The following is a 22,434-nucleotide window of genomic DNA, read 5'->3' as shown; positions in this document are numbered from 1 at the left end:
CTATTTATATATGCTAGATTAGGATACAGTCGCGGGTTACACTTTGTGGCTGATGGTAATCCCGGTATCGTGTACCCCGGGACTACACTTGGAGATGGATTACACTTTGTGACCGATGGTGATTCTGGTATCGTGTTATCCATACTAACTGTATCATTATGCAAGACATGTATGATATTTGTGGTTAGACATCATTCCCTATGCTACGTCCCCTTGCCAACAGGGGGTAAGGTGTTGGATAACCCAATGGTGGTATGTTTGATGAACCTTTTTGGAATGCTATATCTGCAGTATGATGTGATTGTTGTCGGAGGCGAAAACTAGTCCAACGTGGTCGATGATGATCCCAGTGCTGTGACTGCCAAGAAGGAGTTATCAGAGGTTTACTAAGTGACCGATGGACACATACCGGGACTGGCAGGCTCCTAATCACTGTTAGAGTTTGTATCACTGTGTAGTCGATGGCAGTTCCGAGACCCGGGATACAACCTAATGTGCCATAGTAGCATTTACCAGACTTAGTTGTATAGTTAGGTGGATAATAAAATAAATGAATTGCATCACGAGCATCATGGACTATGTGTTTAATTCATGTAATCATGCATCATGAATTATTTATACGACTGTCTTTGCTTGGTTGTACATAAGCTCCACCTCATTGAGCGAGTTGGAAAGCTGACCCCAAGTATATGCTCTCTTTGAGTATGGTGTGAGTGACTGATGGATACCAAAAGCGAAGGAGCACAACCAGGATTGTGCTTATGACCACTGTGCTTATGTTGCACCTTGAGGAGCACGATGCATTTTTGGTGATTTTGATACCGAATGATACTATTGGTGTTCTTTTGGGTTTACGTATGTATAAGTTATGATTAATTGTAAACAGATAAACTTGGTTATAGATATTTATATTGTCACTAGATGTTCCCCATTTTACTTATGATTCCGCTATTATACTCTGATTCCGCTGCTATTAGTTTGTTTGTGCTATGAGATTGTGAATCGTTAAGGTACTGCTATTAAAGATCCTAGTAAGTTCGTAAGACGGGTAAGCATCTTACTCACACCACTAGTATTCCTATATGGTAAGTTGGGTCTACTAGAAGTGGGGTGTCATAGGAACAACAACAATAATTTTTCCCTTCAAATTGATTGGGTAGCCTTGAACACAATATCAAAAGATAAAGGCAATAACACTAGCAAACAATTGCAACAACACAACTCCTTGATCTGCTCTGTTGTTTTCTTGTGGTGTTTACATTTTGAGTTGGTTGGATAAAACCAACAATCAGCCCTCCTTCTAAATCAACATTAGTCTCCTACTCTATCATCTGTCTCAGAACTAGTGGTATTGGGACCATCAAACTTCTTAGTAGTTTCACCTACAACCATGAAAAGGGACTCATCTACAGTTTCATCTTCTGACTCATCTTTAAATTTGTCATATGATGTACTATTGTAGTGTTTGGATATTGAGACCCTTTCTTTTAAGTACTTTTTTTTTTTCTTTTTCTCCTTCTTGAATTGCTTGGATCCATCATCAGTATCATTTCCCTTGTGTGGACACTTAGCACCAAATAACCAACACCTCCACAGTTGAAGTATTTGAATGATATCTTTGTACTTTTCTTAAGATCGCTTCAGATTTCTAATGAAGTTTGTTTCACCATCATCAATGTTTGCTTCATCAGAATTTTGTTGAATCGAATTTTCTTCTGACTTTGAAAGCAATTTTCTTCTGACTTTGAAAGCAATTTTCTTCAATGGCATGCACATTCAAGTTGAACCGGTGTGGCAATGACCTCAATACCTTCTTTATAATCACCAGGTTTTTAATTTATTCCTCAAGTCATCTTTTAGCGTCGACTACCTCATTAACTCTCAACATGTACTAGGCCTCGATGGTTTCATCCTTTGACATCCTCAAACACTCGAACTGTGCTCTGTGAGACTATAGCCTTGCTTCTTTGATTTTGGTGTTGCTTTCATGTATACTACATAGCTTAAAAGTACCCTTGTGTGCAACTAAGTTGTCATTGAACCACTTGTAAACTAATAACAATAGCAACATGATTTTACAAAAAAAAAAAAAAAAAATTAGCAACATGATTGGATGAAGAGGTGATCTGACTCGAAGGATAGCCAAGTGAAGAGCTAGGCCCGTGGATTAGCCCCTCGAGATTAGCCTTGTATATATATATATATTTTTTTTATGTAGATGTCTCATTCGGGAGTGATGTACTTTGAGGGTTTTTTTCCCTTTTTTTGATGAATGAAAATTTTGTTTTGATGTCATCTCTCAGCATTCTTGTGCTTCTTTCTTTATTTTCTTGTACTTTGAGCCGACTTGAAATGAGTAACTTTTGAAAGAATAAAGACCAATACAACTTTCTGAGTGTGGCTCTGTTTCCTATCTAAGCTCGGAATTGATCTTTCATGTCTAGCTTATGGACTCTTGAGATGCCAAGCCTAGGACTAGCCATAGGCGAAATAGTACAATATTATTACAAATTAAACATCTATATGAAATAAAAGTAATGTCCAAAATAGAAACAATACATTTCTTCTCAAACTTCTAAAAGGTAGGATCAGAGATTAATGAATCAACCAAATCATAAATTGATGAAAAGGAGAAACATTCAATCTTTAACCTCAATGGATCAGTAGCAAAGATTGTTTTAGAAAACTCTAAACTCAAAGGTTAATTTTCTAGTAAGTATCGTATTACATATATGATAAATATTTTTTTCTTTCGTTTTTATAGATGAAAAAAAGTGCTCCATGATTGTTTTCGTTCAATCGACATGTCGATGATGAGACATACCGGTTCAAACTAACAATTAATGAACTCGAATGATAATGACACAAAACTTCCTTCCATTAGGCTATCAACCATCTTGGCATATGGCAGCCATCATTGATGTTTCATTTCATTCAATCAATATTAATGGGAAATTACGGTCCTTTGTGCTGTTCTCGGGTCCTCTCTCTCTCTCTCTAAATTTTGGAATGGCAAATGAATTATGAATTCAGCTTAAGTTTGACGGTCAGCGCTTACGTGGTTCTATTACGTCCCAACGGTCATTCATCGACCACGTGTCGGGTAAGGAGTGCTTTATTACCTGTAAGTGGGCGAGCATTTTAAGGCCGTGGCACCTCTCCGTGCCTTTTCCCCTCTCTGCCTTTGATCTTGCTGGTGCGGTGGTGCCTTCCCTTAATTTTAGAGAGTGAGAGAGAGATTAGACTTTGGTTCGTCGGCCCCAAACCTGTTAGGTATGTTCCTTTCATTCCAAAACTATCATCGATTTCTCGATTCAGTAAGGTAATTAGGTTAGATCTGAAAAAGATCTATCTGTTCTCGAAATCGTTTGTCGATCGATTATCCTCTTCGCAGATATCTGTTTGTTTCGATAAACGATGAATGAGAAATTTTGAAATGGTTTTCTTTTTGTGTGTCTTGTTTTGCTTGTTTCGTACTTCTTCTATTTGATTTGAGTTCAGTTCTGATTAAGCCTTTTCCAACTTGCGGCCCCTTAAAGCTTGGATTTTGGATTTTGCTCTGTTTGTTTACTTTTCCCTTTTCCCATTCTTCTTTAAAAATTCTCGTTATTTATGTTTTTGTTATTGCTTTTTATGATTCACACGGCGGATTCCACTCATAGAATCCCTAATATATTTCAGTTTTTTTAAGATTTGGGTTATGGGTTTTGTCAATAATTGGGTTTTTTTCTTTTTGTTGGCATCAGGTGTTATTATTATTATTATAGCTTTTTATAAAAAAGATGTCTCCGGCTGAATCGTCTCGGGAGGAAAATGTGTACATGGCCAAGTTGGCCGAGCAGGCTGAACGGTATGAAGAGATGGTGGAGTTCATGGAGAACGTAGCTAAGACTGTTGATGTCGAGGAGCTAACCGTAGAGGAGCGAAACCTTCTTTCTGTGGCTTACAAGAATGTGATCGGAGCTAGGAGGGCTTCATGGAGGATCATCTCATCCATAGAGCAGAAGGAAGAAAGCCGTGGAAATGAAGACCATGTGGCTGCTATCAAGGAGTATAGGGGTAAGATTGAATCAGAACTCAGCAAGATTTGTGATGGAATCTTGGGGCTTCTCGAGTCACATCTAGTCCCATCGTCGACAAGTGCGGAGTCCAAGGTGTTCTACCTTAAGATGAAAGGTGATTACCACAGGTACTTGGCTGAGTTTAAGACTGGTGCTGAGAGGAAGGAAGCTGCCGAGAACACTTTATTGGCTTACAAGTCTGCTCAGGTGGGTTGGTCAATGAGCCCCAAGCTAATCCATTTTGGTTTTACTGATGTGTTTGTTTTGTTCGGTGTGGCATGACTTGTTTTCCTCTTTTGATGTAGGACATTGCTCTGGCTGACTTGGCTCCCACTCACCCGATTAGGCTGGGTCTTGCCCTTAACTTCTCAGTTTTCTATTATGAAATCCTGAACTCACCTGATCGTGCTTGTAATCTTGCAAAACAGGTTTGTTTTCTCTTATGCTTCTTTTGGATTGTAATATGATTTTACAACTATTTTTCCTCTGCAGTTGTTAACTTCCTGCTGTGCTTATAAAGAAATTTATATGGATTTGCATGCTTGGAAAACAGAGATTACAAATGAGATATGAGATGTCCGCTGGTTCTATTTATAATCACATACTTCTTAATTGTTGTTTGATTCTCACTAATGTCCCATCTGCTAGATTAAATGTTCTCTTGTTATTCTATTGTTAATTATCAACCATGGAAGCTAATCCCAGAGCTGCATGTAGATCATTGCTATCTGTGCATTTTGTGTGAAAAATGGTATATTTAGTCTTGCACCTTCTGGGCATCTCTCAGCAGATAAAACTGCCAAACTCGGTAATGGGGTGCAAGAGCTGCTACATAATTTTTTTTTTCTTCTAATGGCCGTTACTCTTTTAGAATTTTATATATGTTTGTATGTTTGAGTTAAGACATAACCTTGTACAAATCCCCCAATTCATCCTTGTATTGGTTCATATCTCCTTAATTAAAGCAATTTGATCAATAAAAGTGTGAGTATTCGTCAAATCAGAATTACGCATTAGGTTATCATGTTTCTTACTTCTTTCTGTAAAGGACTATAATGGATTCAGTAAGTATGCAAAAATAGCAAGATGATGGCTTGCTGGATATTGAAAACCTTGAGGATTGATAACCAAAATATTCGTTTTCTTGAGAACCAAAACGAAATGACTCAAAAGTAATCGAAAAATCGAAATATTTCAGTGCTGGTAGATGGCAAAATCCAAAATTTTGGACCTTGGATTGCTGTTAGGTTTTGGCAGGCGTGTCCTGGACCTTAAATGAAGTTTGTTTTGAACTTCAAAAGTAACATGTATCTGCATACGTCCGGTGCTTGCTTTATTTGTCAACCCCAAAGGCCCCCTCCCACCCACCCCCTCAAAAAAAATAAAAAACAATAAAAAATAAAAAAATAAAAAATAAATAAAAATGAAAAAAGAAGAAGAAGTTAAGCTAACTTCTGTGTCATTATAATTACATGCGTCTTTCCTGTTTCTTAACATATATAGTTATGTATGGATTTAACATATTTAAGCTTGAACTTCTCCTGGAAAATTAGCATGCTCCTGACTTGTCACCCAGGCTAGGAGCAACTTTGTCCAAAATAATCTTTGTAAACAATGGTTGAAGAGCTTGATGGCTAGTTTTGATTTTATTTGGTCTCTCTTTTGTAAGTCATCAGGTTTAGTTGGGTATTATTGTTTAGATCCAGAGTTACTTTTGGCATGGTGCTGCATTGGTTTTGCTTGTAATGGAGTGGAAACGTGATTCTCCTGAAATTTGTTGCTAATAGAATGTGGCATATACACCATACGCTTACAAAAATATCATCAGTCATACTATATTGTACATGATCTAGTACATACGAAAGTAATCCATTAGTAATTAGGTTTTCTATTGTTCTCTTGCATCAATAGAATACAAACCTCTAATTCATGTCAAACTGATGCTCAGATGATGTTTGTTCTTTAGCCATATGAAGCACCCTGTATAAGGTTTGGCAAAGCCTCAAAAGCCTGCTGTTCTTTTTCTCTGCAGTCACCAGTGTTTTTGTTAAATTGAAATAGTATGAAATTCCAAATTTCCAGTCACTCAAGCTAGAATGCACATTGCACTACTCATCCACTGAATCTCTGGTGTTACTATGATATTTTTTCCCTTCTAACTTTTGTTTACCTTGATTTTCTTATGCAAATCTAAGCCGAGCTACAAGATATGCATAGACGTACCTGAATGCTCTAATACCGAAAACTACTGTTCTTTCTTATCCTCCTGCCTCGCAAACCCCATCCCAACCCCCCCCCCCCAAAAAAAAAAAAAGAAAAGAAAAGAAAAAACAGATGCATTTATTTGCGGAAATTCATTTTTTATTTGTTGGTGTTGTCTGCTAAGTTCTTGAGTGGTCTGCTTTCTTCTGGCTGTCAAACCTTAGCATTGCAGTCTCCAGAACCACTAATTAATAACAATATCCAACCAATTCATGACCCTGACCTACATGGCCAACCACTGAATTCAGTGATGAATAGATTTATTATTATTATTATTTTTTTTTTGCAACCACCTGATAGCCAATTTGCTAGAGCTCATATAGCTGAGAATCCATTATCTTAACCTAAAATTTACTGTCTTCAAATTCTTCTCTTTTAATCAGCTAGAAACCTTAACACCCATGTAATACAATTACCATCATAGAAACCCCTACTACACTGTGTTACCTTTTGGTATTTTATGCTTAATACATTTTTTTTGTTACTCTGACTCTATTTAGTTGGGGTTTTAGGCTGAGTTGAATTGAATTTTACATTTGTTTTGTTACTGATTTGAGTCTAGTAAACCATTATGTGATTTTAGGCTATTTCTTTGTTTCCATTCTATATCTGCACCTAGTTTTGAGTATTTTCAATTACCAATCTACTGAATCCAAAACGATCCGAATAACATGTGATTTCAGAAAGAAGGAATAATGTGTGATGCTATCGTACACTAAAGTTTCAGTTAGGTTGAGGGGAGTTCTATATAAAGTCATTTTATTGCTTTCTATGAATGACTGAAGAATATTGCAAACTTGCTTACTGGTTTAGTACTTAATGCTGGAAACTTGTCTCGTGAAAGTGTGATACTCTTGTTATTTTAGGCGTGGTTCCTAGAGCTCTTCTGGTGAATCTCATCTCATTATTTTGTTTTATTCACTAAAAGCTCCCTTACCTTCATATCCAAAGTCCACCCATGTCTATAACTCGACCTCCATGGAACTTCGGTGATACCTTCCTCTAATTGCCTATGCACCCATAGCCTTCAATTTGCTGTGTTAAACCAGCCATCTATTCCTTGTTCTGTTAAACCCTGGATCCTCATCCTGCGTTCATCACTGCTGTTTCTACGTTCTTTAAACCATAGTCTTGTAATTCAATCCCAGGTTGCCACACTCTTAAATATGAATCGCTATGGGCCTACAGGTGACAAATAACTCAAATTGAATGATTAGTGTCAGTTTTGTAAATATTCAGGACAGTTTAGGACATTTCTGAAAGTGATAAATAGGGATTGGGACAAATCAGTAAACAAAATTAGGGGAAAGGACAAATCACAACGTAATACAAGCATGTGACAAAACAGAAGGAACTTTGAAAAGGAGGGCTTTTGTGTGAATAACATAAAATAAGCTAATTAGCAAATAAGAAGAAGAGAACTTCTTCCTCACGACTAGAACAGGAGCAACCTTAAACTTGTTCCATTAGGTGAGCTGTAACTTCATAAAGATCAACGAGATCAGAATAGGAATTCACTGACAGAATCTCCAAGCCTAGCATTTAATCCCCAAACCAGAAAATAGATTTATTAGGAAACTATCGAGTATGGATTGATTGATGGGTCTTTGTAGAAATTTCAGAAAAGAGAGTATGCATTTAATTCTGTAATTTCAGACTTGAAAACTAGATTTTGATCTTATTGTTTCAGGATATCAGTAATAGAGTCTCATACATCATTTAGCACTAGTATGAAGAAATCACAAGCAGAATGAGCAAACTGAAACTAGACTTGAAAACAGAGGTTCTGCCAGCCTTAGAAACAAGTGAGAAAATAAGGGAAGAAGAGAATCAGAGATTTAATGAGAGCTACCTGCAACCACAGAAAAAAACTTTTTACGTTCCAATAATATGAAAACTAATGAAGGATTGCATGTATATGTAATATAAAAAGGCTACTCCCAGTTGTAATTGGCATCTGAAACAGAGTTGAAATTTAATTTGGACTCTCACTCCTACGTAGCTTACAACTGAAAATGTTAATAATAAAATGAAAATCACATAAGTGACCCTAACAAATAAATAAAACCCCTAGATGCATCTACCAAGTCTTTGTAGCTGTGTCATCTTGATTCTCAAATTTAACAGCTTTTTACTTATTTCACCAAAGGCATATCATTAACACCAGAAACTATCTTTCCCTTGATGGATCCTGCATCATGTTGGTATTAGAATCCTGGTTGTCCAGCTGCCTGCATCATTGAGATTTATAATCCTTTCCTAGCCTAACGTGGGATTATTACCAAAAATACAGCCTAACCAAAACCTCAATTAGATCACACCAAAAATTGCTCTTCACCCATATAACCTGACCAATTATCGTTAACTGTCATTTGAGATCAATTTGTTCACATATCATGTTCACTAATGTTTTCAAGTTTCAATTTTCTCATCTTGATATCTAGACTCAACAAAGGAGTGGTCTGTTGGTCTTTCCTGACACGAATACTTCAAAATGAAAACCCTTGTGGAGAAATTTGACCAAATATGGTAGAAATTGATGGCACCTTTTGGTCAATTTTACTGGGTTTTGAGATTTGGTTTGAAGAGAGAAATCAATGAAAATAGAGCGGGAAGGCTAAAAGAAAATTAATGAGACACAAAGGGATGACATGGAAAATTTGAATTGTCTGGCTAAGCTATGGTGGGGATTTTATAAAAACTGTCCAAGTTCTTGCTTCAATGACTTGAAGGATTTGAGGTTTGAAGGCTAAAATGGTGACCTTTGGGGTAAATTTATGAGTGCTTGATGGGTTGGTGGTTACGGAGAGACTGATGTTGGTTCTAAGAGAAACAGAGGTGGTTTGGTTGTTGGTCAGTGGGTAGGTTAACTGCTGTTTAACTTCAAAGAACAAAGAAAATAATTATAAGAAAGCAGAAGAGGAAGTTTCTGAGAATGCATGTAGAATAACAGGAACCAAACACTATACCAGAATCTACTTGGCTAGGAGTGAGTATACTCTTGGCTGCAAGAACTTCAATTTGATGGATTCAGATTTGAATCTACATGGCTGGGAAAGGACAGTGCTGCGGATCTTAGTGCTGCATAAATCACCCCGTGTGAAACTGATGATAAATCTGTTAAAAGAGATCCTTGGAGTCGACATTAATGTTCAGAATCCATTGTGCACTCTTGTATATACAATTCAGATATTACTCAAATTATGAGACGATCGTGGCAGCTGGAATCCATTTGTGATTGATGCCTGTGTGCTGATGGTGAATGTTATGCTTTATCCTTCAATACTTTGGGTTCACTAATTTGGCAAGTTGAGCTTTTTCCTCTCTAATACTTGGAATACCGGTCAAGCAAGTTGATCAAATGTTAGTACAAGAAAAGGTGAATCATTGTAATGGGTGGCTAAGTAAAAGAAGGGGATTCTCGTGGTTATTTTTATTATCTTTTCTTTAGGGTTATTACTAGTACTACTACTATTATTAAAACGTTTTCCTGACAAGCAGTTAAAAGGAAACTTTTTTCTTCGAGTGGAATAGTTTTTTGGGCTATGTGGAGAGCTGATTGGCCATTCTGATTTTTGGTTAGGGTAGGGCAAGGTCACATTTTGTATAGTCAATATTATTGTTATTATCATCTCCCTTCACAGTACTGGAATTCCCAAGAGTTCCATTACTGGCAATGCTATGCAGTATGACCGGATCTTTTTATCTTTCTGGAACATAACATTAATAGTTTGTTTTTGCTGGATTTTGAATTTTGGTTTTTGGGTGAAGTGAAAAACGGTACTCTCATTGTTGAAAATTCACGTCGCTAAATCTTTGGTGAAGATTTATATATATCATATAAATATATAATTTTAACTGTAATGAAAATCTTGCTCCTTCATGAAGTGACTTTATGGAACTAGTGCCTTTATGATGGCCCTTAAATGGGGGAATTCTCTATACGAAATTATATGCATATGATTATGCCCTTGCTAGTTGGGCTTCATCTCAAATGTTCTTAGCATATCCCTGTTATGCAAACATTGTATTGACTCTCAAAGCTGTGAGATCCATTCTAACTAATCTGCCTCTGGGCATGGGGAGTATTTTCCGCTTTCCCTCTCTTATTAGATATTGCCTCAATTATATGACCTTAAAACCAGCTGGAATGTTGTTTTATAGTAAAGATGATACCTGCATGTTGAATCACTTGTGAATTCTGGCCAAAAATGTAATGTTTGGGTTTACTTCTGGTGAAGTGGCATATAGTGGAAATACAAAGGTATCTTTAATATAGAACTGAACATTGGATCTTACTGTCTTTCGCATGCACTAACCACACTAATGTGGCCAGGCTTTTGATGAGGCTATTGCCGAGCTGGATACTTTGGGTGAGGAATCTTACAAGGACAGCACATTGATCATGCAACTTCTCCGAGACAATTTGACATTGTGGACCTCTGACATCACGGTCTCTCTCTCTCTCTCTCTCTCTCCAGGCACATGGACACATGCATGTATACACCCAAATATTCCTTTGTCTAAACTTTAAACAATGTGTTTGATGTTCTGTTTTGCAGGAGGATGCTGGAGACGAAATCAAAGAAGCTCCAAAGAAAGAATCAGGAGAGGGGCAGTAGTGATGAATCCATCTGAACTCCAGGCAATAGTAAACAAAAAATGGATTTGCTGCACAGATGGCCCTTTATTTGTCTGTTGTGTTTAGTATAGACGCAAATTTGGATTGTTGTAGAAAGATTTCTTGGTCAACTCACAAATCATGAATGCTATGGCACTTGGGTTGAAGATTTGAATGGTTTATAAACTTTGCTTTTATATTATTGAACCAAAGAATTTGGCTTGAATATTGGTTGTGTGTTAATTTCACAGTCGGTGTAAAATCAGGATGGGCTTTGATATGTGAGGGCAGAGCTAGCAGATGATGGAATGATCAAGCCTTAAACCGGCATCCATGTCTGTTATGAGCCAATAAATGGTAATTCTAACATACATTTATGGAGGCTCTCATTATTTGTTGAGGAATTCAAGGATATATACCGATAGATGGGGATTGTTATCTGTGATTGGAAAACCGGAAATAAACTAAGAATTATCGCATTAAGCTTCCTGGTTTGTTCATTGTGTGAATTGAGCTCATATTAAATTTGAGATTCGTATTCAATCATGTATTCTCTTGTTAGCTTTGAATTTTTTCAATGTTTTATTTTGTCACTTTGGAAAATCTCGTTCAACCATACCCTATACTTGATGTAGAAAGCTTGCACCCTAAAATTCACCCGAAATGGGGATCATTTTTGTGATTGAAAAACTCGAAATAAACGAAGAATTATCTTATTAAGCTTCTTGGTTAGTACATGATGTGAATTGATCACAAATCATATTTTAAATTCAGATTCAATCATATACCAATCAAATTTTAGATTCGGATTCAATCATATATCCTCTCATTCGTCTTGAATTTTTTCAATGTTTTATTTTGTCACTTGAAAAACTCCGTTCAGCCATACTACACCTTAAAACTCAACCATTAAGCAAGAAGGTGATGTTTGGATTTTTGTGGTGACTCTTCAGGTTGATAAATAAATCCAGAATTGATAGCTTTTGTACTTCTATATTGATCTCCCCTCCATCTTGTTCCAGCTCAGGCCTAGTAATGATTTGGACCTTTTTGTTAAACATTTATAGCTTTTGTTTCTATGGCTAAAATTCTTCCCTTTATCTCACTAACATGGACATAGCTGTAATCTCCTTATTGAAATAATGAATTTTTCTTTTTTTATAAAAATAAAATAAAATAAAATAAGAAAGCGATGCTAAAATTTCTTATATAATCTAATCCAAACATGGAAATAAGAGATTGCTGTCTACTTGAACCTAAAAAAACTGCAGGTGCTAAACTGCTAAATGGTTTAGTTGGTCAATTAGCAGCATAGCCTTGACCTACTATCAAGTCTCACCTTTTGCCTGCGCGATTTGCACTCCTTGCCGGTCCCTCTCACCTATCCCCATCCCTTGCTGAATGTAAGCAGATTACAAAGAGCCCAATAGGAGCTTGAACCAAGTTTCATGAACCGAACCTACACTTGCTGACCAGCCTTTGGTTTGTCATTAATCTGGTCCCGTTTACTACAATCACACGAGTCATATCATTCCTAAACACTTTCTTTTGTATGATAAAACTTGGGTCATACTCGATGTAATCAACCTGAGATTGTTCCCATGAAACTTATGCACTCTAGTGGGGAAGATCAATTTTATACGTGTATCCAATGCACGAGGCTCCTGCGAGTGTGAGGTGTGAGGTGTGAGGTGTGAGGTGTGAGGTGTGAGGTGTGGGGAGGGGGGAGGGGGGGTGAGAACTACACAGCCTTACCCTGAGAATGTCGAGAGGTTGCTTTGACAGTTTGACCACTAGGCCGCAATATTCGTTCCTTATCATTGGACTTAGCGCGCCCCTTAAGATCAATTTCATGTAAATGGAGTAATATATGGTAATAATTATTTAGTATAAAGAGGAGATTGGGCACGCTGCTAACTTCCTCAAATTACCGCCTCACCCAATGAGAGACACATTTCCAAAATGGAGAGAAGAGGAGAGAGGCAATCACAATTTTGGGCACGACGCTAGCTTGCAAGCCTTTTCCCATTGGTATATTATTATATTTTATATTATTATAATTTTCTTTTTATCTAATTGTAAAGTTAGACCAAGACAAACAAACAAAACTATTGGTGTTTTGATCTAGGTGGTGGGGGGAAAGAGGTTGGATTAAGTTCTCATGCGAGAATCATTCTCTTTATTCTCGTATGATCCTAATCCACACATATGAAATCCAACCCTATTATGGATTCCAACTGAATTGGCTTGGACATGATATTAAGAGAGAGCTGCACTTAATTATTATTATTATTATTTTTTTTTTTTGTGGGGTAGGGGAGGGGTTGGAGTGAGGTAGTGGGTTAAAAATCACAGCTGCAATTGGGTAGGAGTAGGGAGGGTAGACTGGGCCTAGAATTGATGTACGTGCTCCAATTAAAAAAATAGGCAAAAGAGGCAAGAGTGCATAACTGCAAAAACAATGGAGTGTGAAAGCAGTAGAGACTATAGAGTGAGTGTGTATGTGTGTGTGTGTGTGTGTGTGTGAGAGTGGGACTGTGGGAGTGACATGCACTGGCGAATCTCATTCTCGCTTTAGTCCCTTTCTTATTTATTCTCATTTCTCACTCTCAACTTGCAGTAAATTCTGGCGCTGCTCTATTGAGATATTCGTCGTTTCACCAAAAACCCATTCCCCATAATAGAAGAACCATTCTCCCTCATATTCTCATTCTCTACACTACTCTTGGATTCTTTCTTTCTTCAATTCTACACTTCTTTTTTGCTTCCTTTCTAAGCTCTCTTTCTCTCTCTCTGTTCTTCATCTACCCCTTCTGGCTTCTGCTTTGATAACTGTCAACCAATCTCTTCCAGCTCCCATGGCTTCCGTAAACCCCATCATCTTAGCATGGTATGTGAATCCTACTAGAGGACTCTCTTCCCTTCCCTTTCTTTATCATCTTGCAGGCTTTGTTTGGAAGCTGACATAACTTCTCCATTTTCTTTTCCTCTTCAGGGGTGCTGGAGAAGATGGGCAGTTGGGCATTGGAAACAATGAAGAGAAAGAATGGGTTTGTGCTGTCACGGCTCTCGATTCTGAGAGGGTTTGCTCTGTTGTCGCCGGGAGTAGAAACTCGCTTGCCATATATGAAGATGGAAAAGCTTGTCGTCCTTAACTCTTGATCTATTTTCTTGTGGCGTTTTAAGATTTTATCTTGATTCTTGATTATCCACTATAAGAAATTTGTAATTATGCTTTCTTTAGCCCTGCCTTGTCTTCAATTTTACTGAAAGAAGGGTGTCTTTCTTACATTGGCTATCAGCTTTTTACATGGGGCTGGAACCAGAGAGGAACTTTAGGCCACCTACCAGAAATTAAAACTGAGAACATTCCTAGCCAGGTCAAAGCTCTTGCCAATGTGAAGATTGTTCAAGTAAGTGGAACAAAAGCTTTAATTCTATTCTAAACATTGAACACCATTATATGCATTTCAATATTGATTATTCATTTCAGGCAGCAATTGGTGGGTGGCATTGTTTGGCTGTTGATGATCATGGCCGTGCTTATGCTTGGGGTAATTCACTGAAGAATGTTTGATTGGAAGGTGGATCCTATTTTTGGTTGAATGTTGATTACTATGTTTGGTGCAGGTGGCAATGAGTATGGGCAATGTGGCGAGGAACATGAGAAGAAAGACGATAACAGTCGGACTCTCAGAAGGGATATTATCATTCCTCAGCGTTGTGCCCCAAGGCTTACAGTTCGCCAGGTTTGTTAGTTTGTTAAATTATCATTATCAGATCAAATTATAGGAATCCTCCTGATTCTCCTTGGGTCCATTTGTCACGTTTATCAAAGATGCTTTGATAGGCTATTGCTTAAAAATTATAAATCTGCTGGTACATTAGGTATTTTCTAATTAATATTGAAAGAAAAATTAGTTAAACAAAAAATCCTGAACACCAACCTTAACAGTAGTCATTAGCTTGTTAGTTCTAGCCTTAGTAGCCCACCTATGAGCTACCGAAACTGTTTGCTTATCCATCTTCAATATACAAACAGATTTAAAAGTTTTCATCAACAGAGATAAATCATGGAGTAACGAATAACTTTCCCAAGGCCATCGTTCATGCAATCCCTGCATTAGCCAAGTCACTACCTCCGGGCAATCCGTCCATACTTCTATGCATGCCCATCCATGTTCCTTCGCACCCTGCAAGCCCTGATGCCCATCCTGCTGCACCATTAACAGGTTCGAAACTGCCATCACAAAGTAAGATGGAGGAACTGCCATCTTATAACTTCCGATAGTCATCAAGATTTAAGATGAATCATTATTATAAGATAAGTTCATAAGTTCAAATGGGGGAAAAAGATTAAGGTCACAAGTCCATTCATTAATCAGTTGAATATCGACATCAGATTAGGTTTTGCCTTACAAAAAATAGCAGCATTACAAGCCATCCAAACAAAATAAAAAGTGATAGCAAGAACCGAAACATGAATGTGTTTCTCAGATTTCTACAGTGAGGAATCTAAGATGAAGGATTCAACCAAGTCACAAGGAAAGGGTGAGAGGAGATATTCGGCCCTTAAGCCTAGGGATGTAGCAGCCAAAATTCTTTTGTTAAAATCACAGGAGAGGAACAAATGGCGTTAAGTTTCAAGTTCTTTGTTATAAAAGTCACAAAAAAGATTGATAGGAAGAAAACAAGATAGTTTACTTTTAGTACTTAAAGCACCTACCAAAAATTTCCATAAGAACAGTTGAAACTTTGGATGGACCTTCAAATGCATTACATAAGTCTATAGTCTCCTACAACTGATCCACAGTAGTACCCTGCAGAGTCCTAAGTAACCATTTAGCTGCTATCTTAGTTTAGGAAACACCAGTTCTACTAAAAGGACAAATCCAGAAATTATTTATATGATGTCTACTTAAAGTAATACGAAGAATAGCAGAGGCCTTATGCATTGGAAGAAGGACAAATTCAGAAATTATTTATATGATGTCTACTTAAAGGAATACAAAGAATAGCAGAGGCCTCTTGCATTGGAAATAATGAACAAACAAGATTGACATTCCAATTACCATTCTAAATAAGCTCATTAACATGTGAATAGAGGGGGTTAATCAATTGAGATTTAGACACTGAAATTATTCAAATAAGGAACCCAAGGATCAAACCAGATCGAAATATTAGAATCATCATCAACTTTCCAACAAGCTAATTGTTAAAGAAAAGGAAGCATTTTAGAGATACTATTCCAAATTGGAGAGCTCTTCTTTAATAAAGTAGAGGATGCAGTAGACTAGTATTAAAGAAATACTTACCTTTAAGTAACTTAGCCCATAATTGATTAGGGTTGGTAAGGGGGCACCATGTGAACTTAAGAAGCAATGCCTTGTTATGGACAGCTAACAGCCGAAAATCTAAACCCCAAAAGGACCTAGGCCTACAAAGCATATTCCATACAACAGGCCTCCACTTATGCTGATGATGATCAACCCCTTTTCAAAATTCAATGTCATAAGTATAGTTGGACATTGTTCTCGCTAGTTTGTATATATTACAGACAATGAGACGTATTGAGCTGCTTGTTTGTGTTCGGAGTTACCTGGATCACATCAAGTTCCACTTAGGTTTTATTCATCTCCTTGTAGCATCAAAGAAAGAAAATTGAGAATATTGATTCTTTCAGTTTGGTAATCATAAAGAAAGAGAGAGAAATTTTTTAAGGGCATCACAACTCTGAGCGAAGAATCCTCATATGCATTGATGTTGTCTTATCCTAAATGAATACAAGGACATAAATAGATCCCTTCTTTGACATGGTTGGATGATCTCTGGGACCATGGACATAGAATCTTATTCTTCTTGTTGTTCATTTTGTAAGATGTGTTGGACATTATTTCTCTGTTTATTATCAGAGTACATCAATGGAATTGGGTGCGTCAAGTAAGCAGCCGGCACCTTAATATACTCAGCCTACCACCCTTTTGCATGGATTGTTTTATTTTCTGATCTTATTTCTTAATTTCATGTCTTTCCGTCCTTGTATTGCTAAGGTGTTCCCCCATAAGCGACACCATGTCGATGTCCGGATAAGGTGATAAGTAGGCAGGGGCAAGTGAGAGGAAATTTTGCATCCCAACAGTGTAGGATTAGATTAGCTTCATGGAAAATTGGATACTTAACGGGTAAGATCCTGGAGTTGATAGATGTTATGAGGAGATGGAGGACTAATAATCCATGTATCCAAGAGACTAGATGGAAGGGTAACAAAGCTAAGATGTTAGATGACTTTAAACTCTGGTATTCAGGAGACCAAAGTAACAAATGTGGAGTGGGCATAATAGTGGACAAAGATTTAAAGAATGATGTAGTGGAGGTCAAACGGCTGGGGGATAGGATTATATCCATCAAACTGGAGCTGGAAAAAAGAGGTCGTATTGTTTACGCCTATGCACCCCAAGTAGGATTAGATGAAGGTTGTAAGCATCAATTTTGGGAACACATGGATGATTTAGTGCAGGTTTTGATCTAGAGGAATCGATTATTATTGGAGGTGACCTAAACGGACATGTTGGGAGAGATTGTAGAGGTTATGAAGATGTCCATGGAGGATACGGGGCTGGGGTGAGAAACGAGGAAGGGACCTCAATCTTGGACTTTGCGGTAGCTTATGATCTATCCATTATTAACACTCTCTTTGAAAAAAGAGAGGAGCACTTAGTTACCTACAAAAGCACACCGGTCAAATAGATTTCTTCCCAACTAGAGGGGCAAACAGAAGGTTGTTACTTGTGTAAGGATTGTAAGGTTGTCCATGGGGTGCGTCTAACCACCCAATATAGACTGGTGGTCCTGGATAGGTGCCTTAATCATAGTAGCGTAGGAGGAGGGCACTTATGTACCCTAAGATAAGGTGGTGGAAATTGTAAAGGGAGCCCCTAAATGCATTTACTGATAATGTGTTCAAACAAGGAAAGTGGGACTTCGAGGGAGACACCGATGCGATATGGAATGAGATGATGACTTGTATTAAGATGTTTGTCGAAGATGTGATAGGGGAAGAGAAGTTGTCAAGCCCCTAGAGAGACCTGGTGGTGGAATGATGAGGTCTAAGCAGCTATTAAAACAAGAATGATTGTTTTAAGACATGGAAAAGAACTAAAGATATAGGGGATAAAAAGAGGTACTATGATGCTAGAAATGAAGCAAGGAAGATTGTGGGGATGGCTAGGGAGAGGAAATATGAGGATCTCTATATCAACCTAAACACAAAAGAAGGGAAAAAATTTGTATATAAGATAGCTTAGATGAGAGAAAGGAAGAGTAGGGATTTTGACCAGGTGAGGTATATCAAAGGTGAGAATGAAAGAGTGTTGGTAAATGATGAGGACATTGTGAAGAGACGGGATGAGTATATCTGTGACCTATTAAATGGAGATAGTTCGAGTAGAAATTACTAGGACAATTGCATTATTCAACTTGTTACCACACGTCATAGATATGTGCAAAAGTTTAATGTGGCGGAAGTAAAACATAGACAACAGGCCCAGATGAGATTCCAATTGAAGTGTGGAAAACCGTAGGAGTTTGTGGGATATATTGGTTAACTAATCTGTTTAATAGGATTATGGACACATGGAAGATGCCAGATGAATGGAAGAGAAGCATTGTAGTGTCGATAGACAAAAATAAAGGTGATAGCCAAAGCTGCAATAACTATAGAAGCATAAAGCTAATAAGCCATACTAGGGAACTCTGGGAAAAGGTTATTGAAGCCCATCTGAGAAGAGAGACTCATATCTCAGTGAATCAATTTGGCTTTATATTAAGTAGATCTACAACAAAAGCTATCTACTTACTGAGGAGGCTCATGGAAAGATATAGAGATATCAAGATGGATCTCCATATGGTTTTTATTGACCTAGTAAAAGCCTATGACGAAGTCCCTAGAGATTTAATACAACATGTTTTAGTGAAGAAAGGGGTGTCGAGCAAATATTCGGATGTAATTAAAGATATGTATGAGGGCGTGGTGACTAGAGTGAGATCTGTGGATATATCAATTGGGATACATCAGGCTTCAGCCCCTTAAGCCCTTATCTATTTGTGCTTCCTATGGATGAACTAACCAAGAGCATTCAAGACGAGGTCCCGTGGTATGTTCTTCGTTGATGATATCGTCTTGGTGGATGAGACAAAGACAGGGTGCTAAGTTAAGGCAATGGGGATCAACCTTGGAAACAAGAGGCTTTAAGATTAGTAGAACAAAGATGGAGTATATGATGTTTAATTTTAGTCACACTATGATCGGTAATGACATGGTGAGAATTGAGGAAAGAGAGTTATCGCAAAGTGACTCTTTTAGATATCTAGGATCAATAATGACAAAGACTGATGTTTCACAGAGAATTAAAGTGGGATGGATGAAGTGGAGAGGTACAACCGGAGTATTGTGCGACCGACTTATCCCATTAAAAATAAAAGGGAAGTTCTATATGACTATTGTTTGACCGGTTATGATGTATGGGGTGAAATGTTGGGTAGCTAGGAAGTGTCATATTGCGAAGCTATATGTAGCAGAGATGAAGATGTTAAGATGGATGTGTGGAAAATCTAGGACTGATTTGGGAGTTGCCCAAATCAATGAAAAGTTCAGAGAAAGTCGTTTGAGATGGTATGGTCATGTTCAAAGGAGCCCTAGGGATGCCCCTAGTAAGGAGGAGTGATATGATCCTAATTGGAGGAACTAAAATAGCTAGGGACAGACTTAAAATGACCGCAAGAGAAGTTGTAAGGAATGACATGCGCAGTTTGGGTTTTATACAAAGTATGACCTCGGATAGAGCCTCTTGGAGAGCTAGGATCCATGTAGCTGATCCATTTAGCTGAGATCCTCCTTACATGCTGGGTTGTGCCTCTTTTCTCTTACTTTCATCTTTCATATTTCTTTTTTCATCATTCGTCATCTTCCATTTTTCGTTTCTCATTTCCTAATTCCTATCCCTCTCTTCTCATCTCTTCATCCCCCTTTTCTGTTCATACCTCACTTTCCCTACCTTGTTTTCTTTGGGTCCATGTAGCTGACCCCATTAAGTTGGGATAAGGCTAAGTTTGTTGTTGTTGTTTTTATTTTTTTATTTATATATATATATATTTTTTGTTCAGCCGGGGAAAAATATAGAAAAATATATGATCACTCTCCTTCCTTCTTTTGCTTTTTCTTTTTTTGTCTCCATGTGTGCACACATGCATAAATTTTGGGCGTGTTACTGGAAAGCACCACAACCTCCAATTTCATGTCGTCCTTGTGACATTGTTTCTTTAAAGCATTTTATTACCCTCATTGTTTGGTTCGAGTGAATGTAATAATAATTTTCAATATTAGATTGCTTCTGCGGTGTCTCATGAATCTGTGATAAAAAGTGAGAAGGTTTCCATAGATAACTGCTTCTATTAACAATTGGTGTCTTGTACACATATTGCACAGTTAAATTTTAAGGCATCAAGAAAGTAATTTTTATGGTGTCCTTAAACCAGTTGTTTTCAAATTTCTGCTAGTTCTTTTCACATACTTTCTGTATTGTTTGCACCTAGTTAACATAATTATATATTCTAAAAAGGAGCTGTAATTCTCCCATGCTTTTCATCCCCAGACTCAACCAACATTTTTGTTTAATTTTATTTGAAAGTGTATCTTCTTATTGGCTTTTTTTTCTATCTTTTTATGCTTAAGAGAATTTTATACACAAACCTTCCTCTTTTTTGGGAACCCAGTAAGACAACTCTCATATAGCTTATTCTCTTGCCCCTTATCCTGTCTAACATCACTCACTAATATCCTGTCCTGGATCACTCCTTATTAGGGAACCCGGAACTCCAACCCCCATCCCCACCCACTTTTTTCTATCCTTCCCTCCCCTTGGGTGTGTGTGCAGTCATGTCCATATGCTGCATCCTTGCTTCAAGTCACTATTTTATAGTTTACTTTTATTAGCATCACACAGGGATTTGCTAGTTAAATATTATTAAGAGGATTATTACTTCTATCTAGTACTAGGATATAATGTTATTTTATTTTTATTCCAACTGTTTTATTTGCACATTAAATAAGAGAGTCAGCTCTACTACATCAGTGCTTAACGGCTTACATTCTCTAACTGCATTATCTTTAGGTGGCTGCGGGAGGTACTCACTCTGTGGTGCTTACACGTGAGGGACATGTATGGACATGGGGTCAGCCATGGCCTCCTGGTGATATGTATGTCTATTAACTTACCGTTTGTCTGAACAACTAAATCTGTATTCATTTATCACCCGCATTATTGATCTCGTGGAGTGCATTTTACATAACACGCATGGTTTATGCTTATAATTATGCTGTTTATGATAGAAAACAGATATCAATTCCTGTACGAGTACAAGGTCTTGAAAAGGTGAAGGTTATTGCAGTTGGTGCTTTCCACAATTTGGCACTTGTAGAGGAAGGAGTGTTATGGGTATGGGGTAATAATGAATACGGACAACTTGGAACTGGCGATACTCAGCCAAGATCTCAGCCTATTCCTGTTCAAGCACTATCTGGTCTCACTTTGGTGTGTGTCATAAACTCTGATCCCTTGCCTGCTTTTTCCAAGTTTCATTTTCAATTGTTCACATTTCAAAATGATCACGGTTGAAAGTAAGTTGTAACTATTAGTGAACTGTTGTTAAGTACATGATAACATGACACTGAATGACATACTCCAATCTCCGGAGAAATAATGTTCCATTGAAGTTTAAAGGTTTGTAAAAACTATAAAGCTTGCTCTCGCGTTTTCTGATGTCACTATTGCAATAACGGAGTCCAGGTTAGTTGCTATTTCATTACTGAATGAACAAAGTGTTGGTGCTGGTGATTATTCAAAACTTCACCTCCCCTCCAAGTGCAGCTACTTTACCATGTGTCTCTTCTTTTAAACATTCAGTAAGTGATTTTACATAGAGATTGTTATGGATTCTTCTCTATGTTGGTTTGTTCCATCTTGAAGTTTTTAACCTGCTACAGTTCCATGTCAGTGTCCTCTGTTTCAAGTATAAAACAGTATCCCTGCCAATTTAAAGTCCAATTTTGTATATAGTTTTAGGGCTATTCTGTTTGAATGATTGATAGTGGTGAGGGAAGGTTCAGGGCATCCTGTGGCATGGGATGCGAAGGTTAAGGTTTGGAAATTTGGGTTACTGGTTCAAGTTTAGGATTGAATCCACCAGTAAGGAGTGATATGATTCAAATTGGATGAGCTCAAAAAAACAAGGGGAAGTTCTAAAATGAGAATGCATGGATTAGAGTTGACGGTGTGGTTCCAAATAGAGTTGAATGGCAAAACAGGTTCTGTGTAACTGACCCCATTTAGTTGGGGTAAGGTTGAGTTGAGTTTCTTGAGCTTTTGGCTTTATCTAGGAACAGCTGTAAATCTAAAATTCCAGTGTCCTGAATTAATCCTTTCTTCTTTTTTT

The 22,434-nt window shown here is 37.5% G+C and overlaps 2 protein-coding genes across 4 annotated transcripts in view; both read left to right on the top strand.

Annotated features, from left to right (window-relative positions):
• Nucleotides 1–3,118: 3,118 nt before the first annotated feature.
• LOC122079409 (14-3-3-like protein) lies at nucleotides 3,119–11,170 on the top strand. Of its 2 annotated transcripts, none has more exons than XM_042645845.1 (5): nucleotides 3,119–3,273; nucleotides 3,747–4,268; nucleotides 4,367–4,489; nucleotides 10,660–10,776; nucleotides 10,886–11,170. In XM_042645845.1, exons 2-5 carry the CDS (start codon nucleotides 3,783–3,785, stop codon nucleotides 10,943–10,945), a joined length of 786 nt encoding a protein of 261 aa, XP_042501779.1. In that variant the 5' UTR covers nucleotides 3,119–3,273; nucleotides 3,747–3,782; the 3' UTR covers nucleotides 10,946–11,170. The 2 variants fall into 2 exon arrangements, with proteins under 2 accessions (XP_042501779.1, XP_042501780.1); XM_042645846.1 differs by lacking the exon at nucleotides 3,119–3,273 and adding an exon at nucleotides 3,304–3,322.
• Nucleotides 11,171–13,410: 2,240 nt separating this feature from the next.
• Nucleotides 13,411–22,434, top strand: part of LOC122079393 (probable E3 ubiquitin-protein ligase HERC4) — a 15,095-nt gene continuing 6,071 nt past the window's right edge. The window contains exons 1-7 of one of the 2 annotated variants that reach the window (XM_042645816.1): nucleotides 13,411–13,834; nucleotides 13,940–14,088; nucleotides 14,247–14,357; nucleotides 14,438–14,498; nucleotides 14,575–14,693; nucleotides 21,114–21,199; nucleotides 21,332–21,533. In XM_042645816.1, the coding sequence (XP_042501750.1) occupies nucleotides 13,954–14,088; nucleotides 14,247–14,357; nucleotides 14,438–14,498; nucleotides 14,575–14,693; nucleotides 21,114–21,199; nucleotides 21,332–21,533 (714 nt within the window). In that variant the 5' untranslated portion in view covers nucleotides 13,411–13,834; nucleotides 13,940–13,953. The remainder of the gene's footprint in view (nucleotides 13,835–13,939; nucleotides 14,089–14,246; nucleotides 14,358–14,437; nucleotides 14,499–14,574; nucleotides 14,694–21,113; nucleotides 21,200–21,331; nucleotides 21,534–22,434) is intronic. The other variant, XM_042645815.1, reaches the window with a different exon arrangement.

The sequence above is a fragment of the Macadamia integrifolia genome, chromosome 5 (genome assembly GCF_013358625.1).
Source record: "Macadamia integrifolia cultivar HAES 741 chromosome 5, SCU_Mint_v3, whole genome shotgun sequence".
Taxonomy (NCBI): Eukaryota; Viridiplantae; Streptophyta; class Magnoliopsida; order Proteales; family Proteaceae; genus Macadamia; species Macadamia integrifolia.
This window is presented reverse-complemented; position numbering and strand designations above follow the sequence as displayed.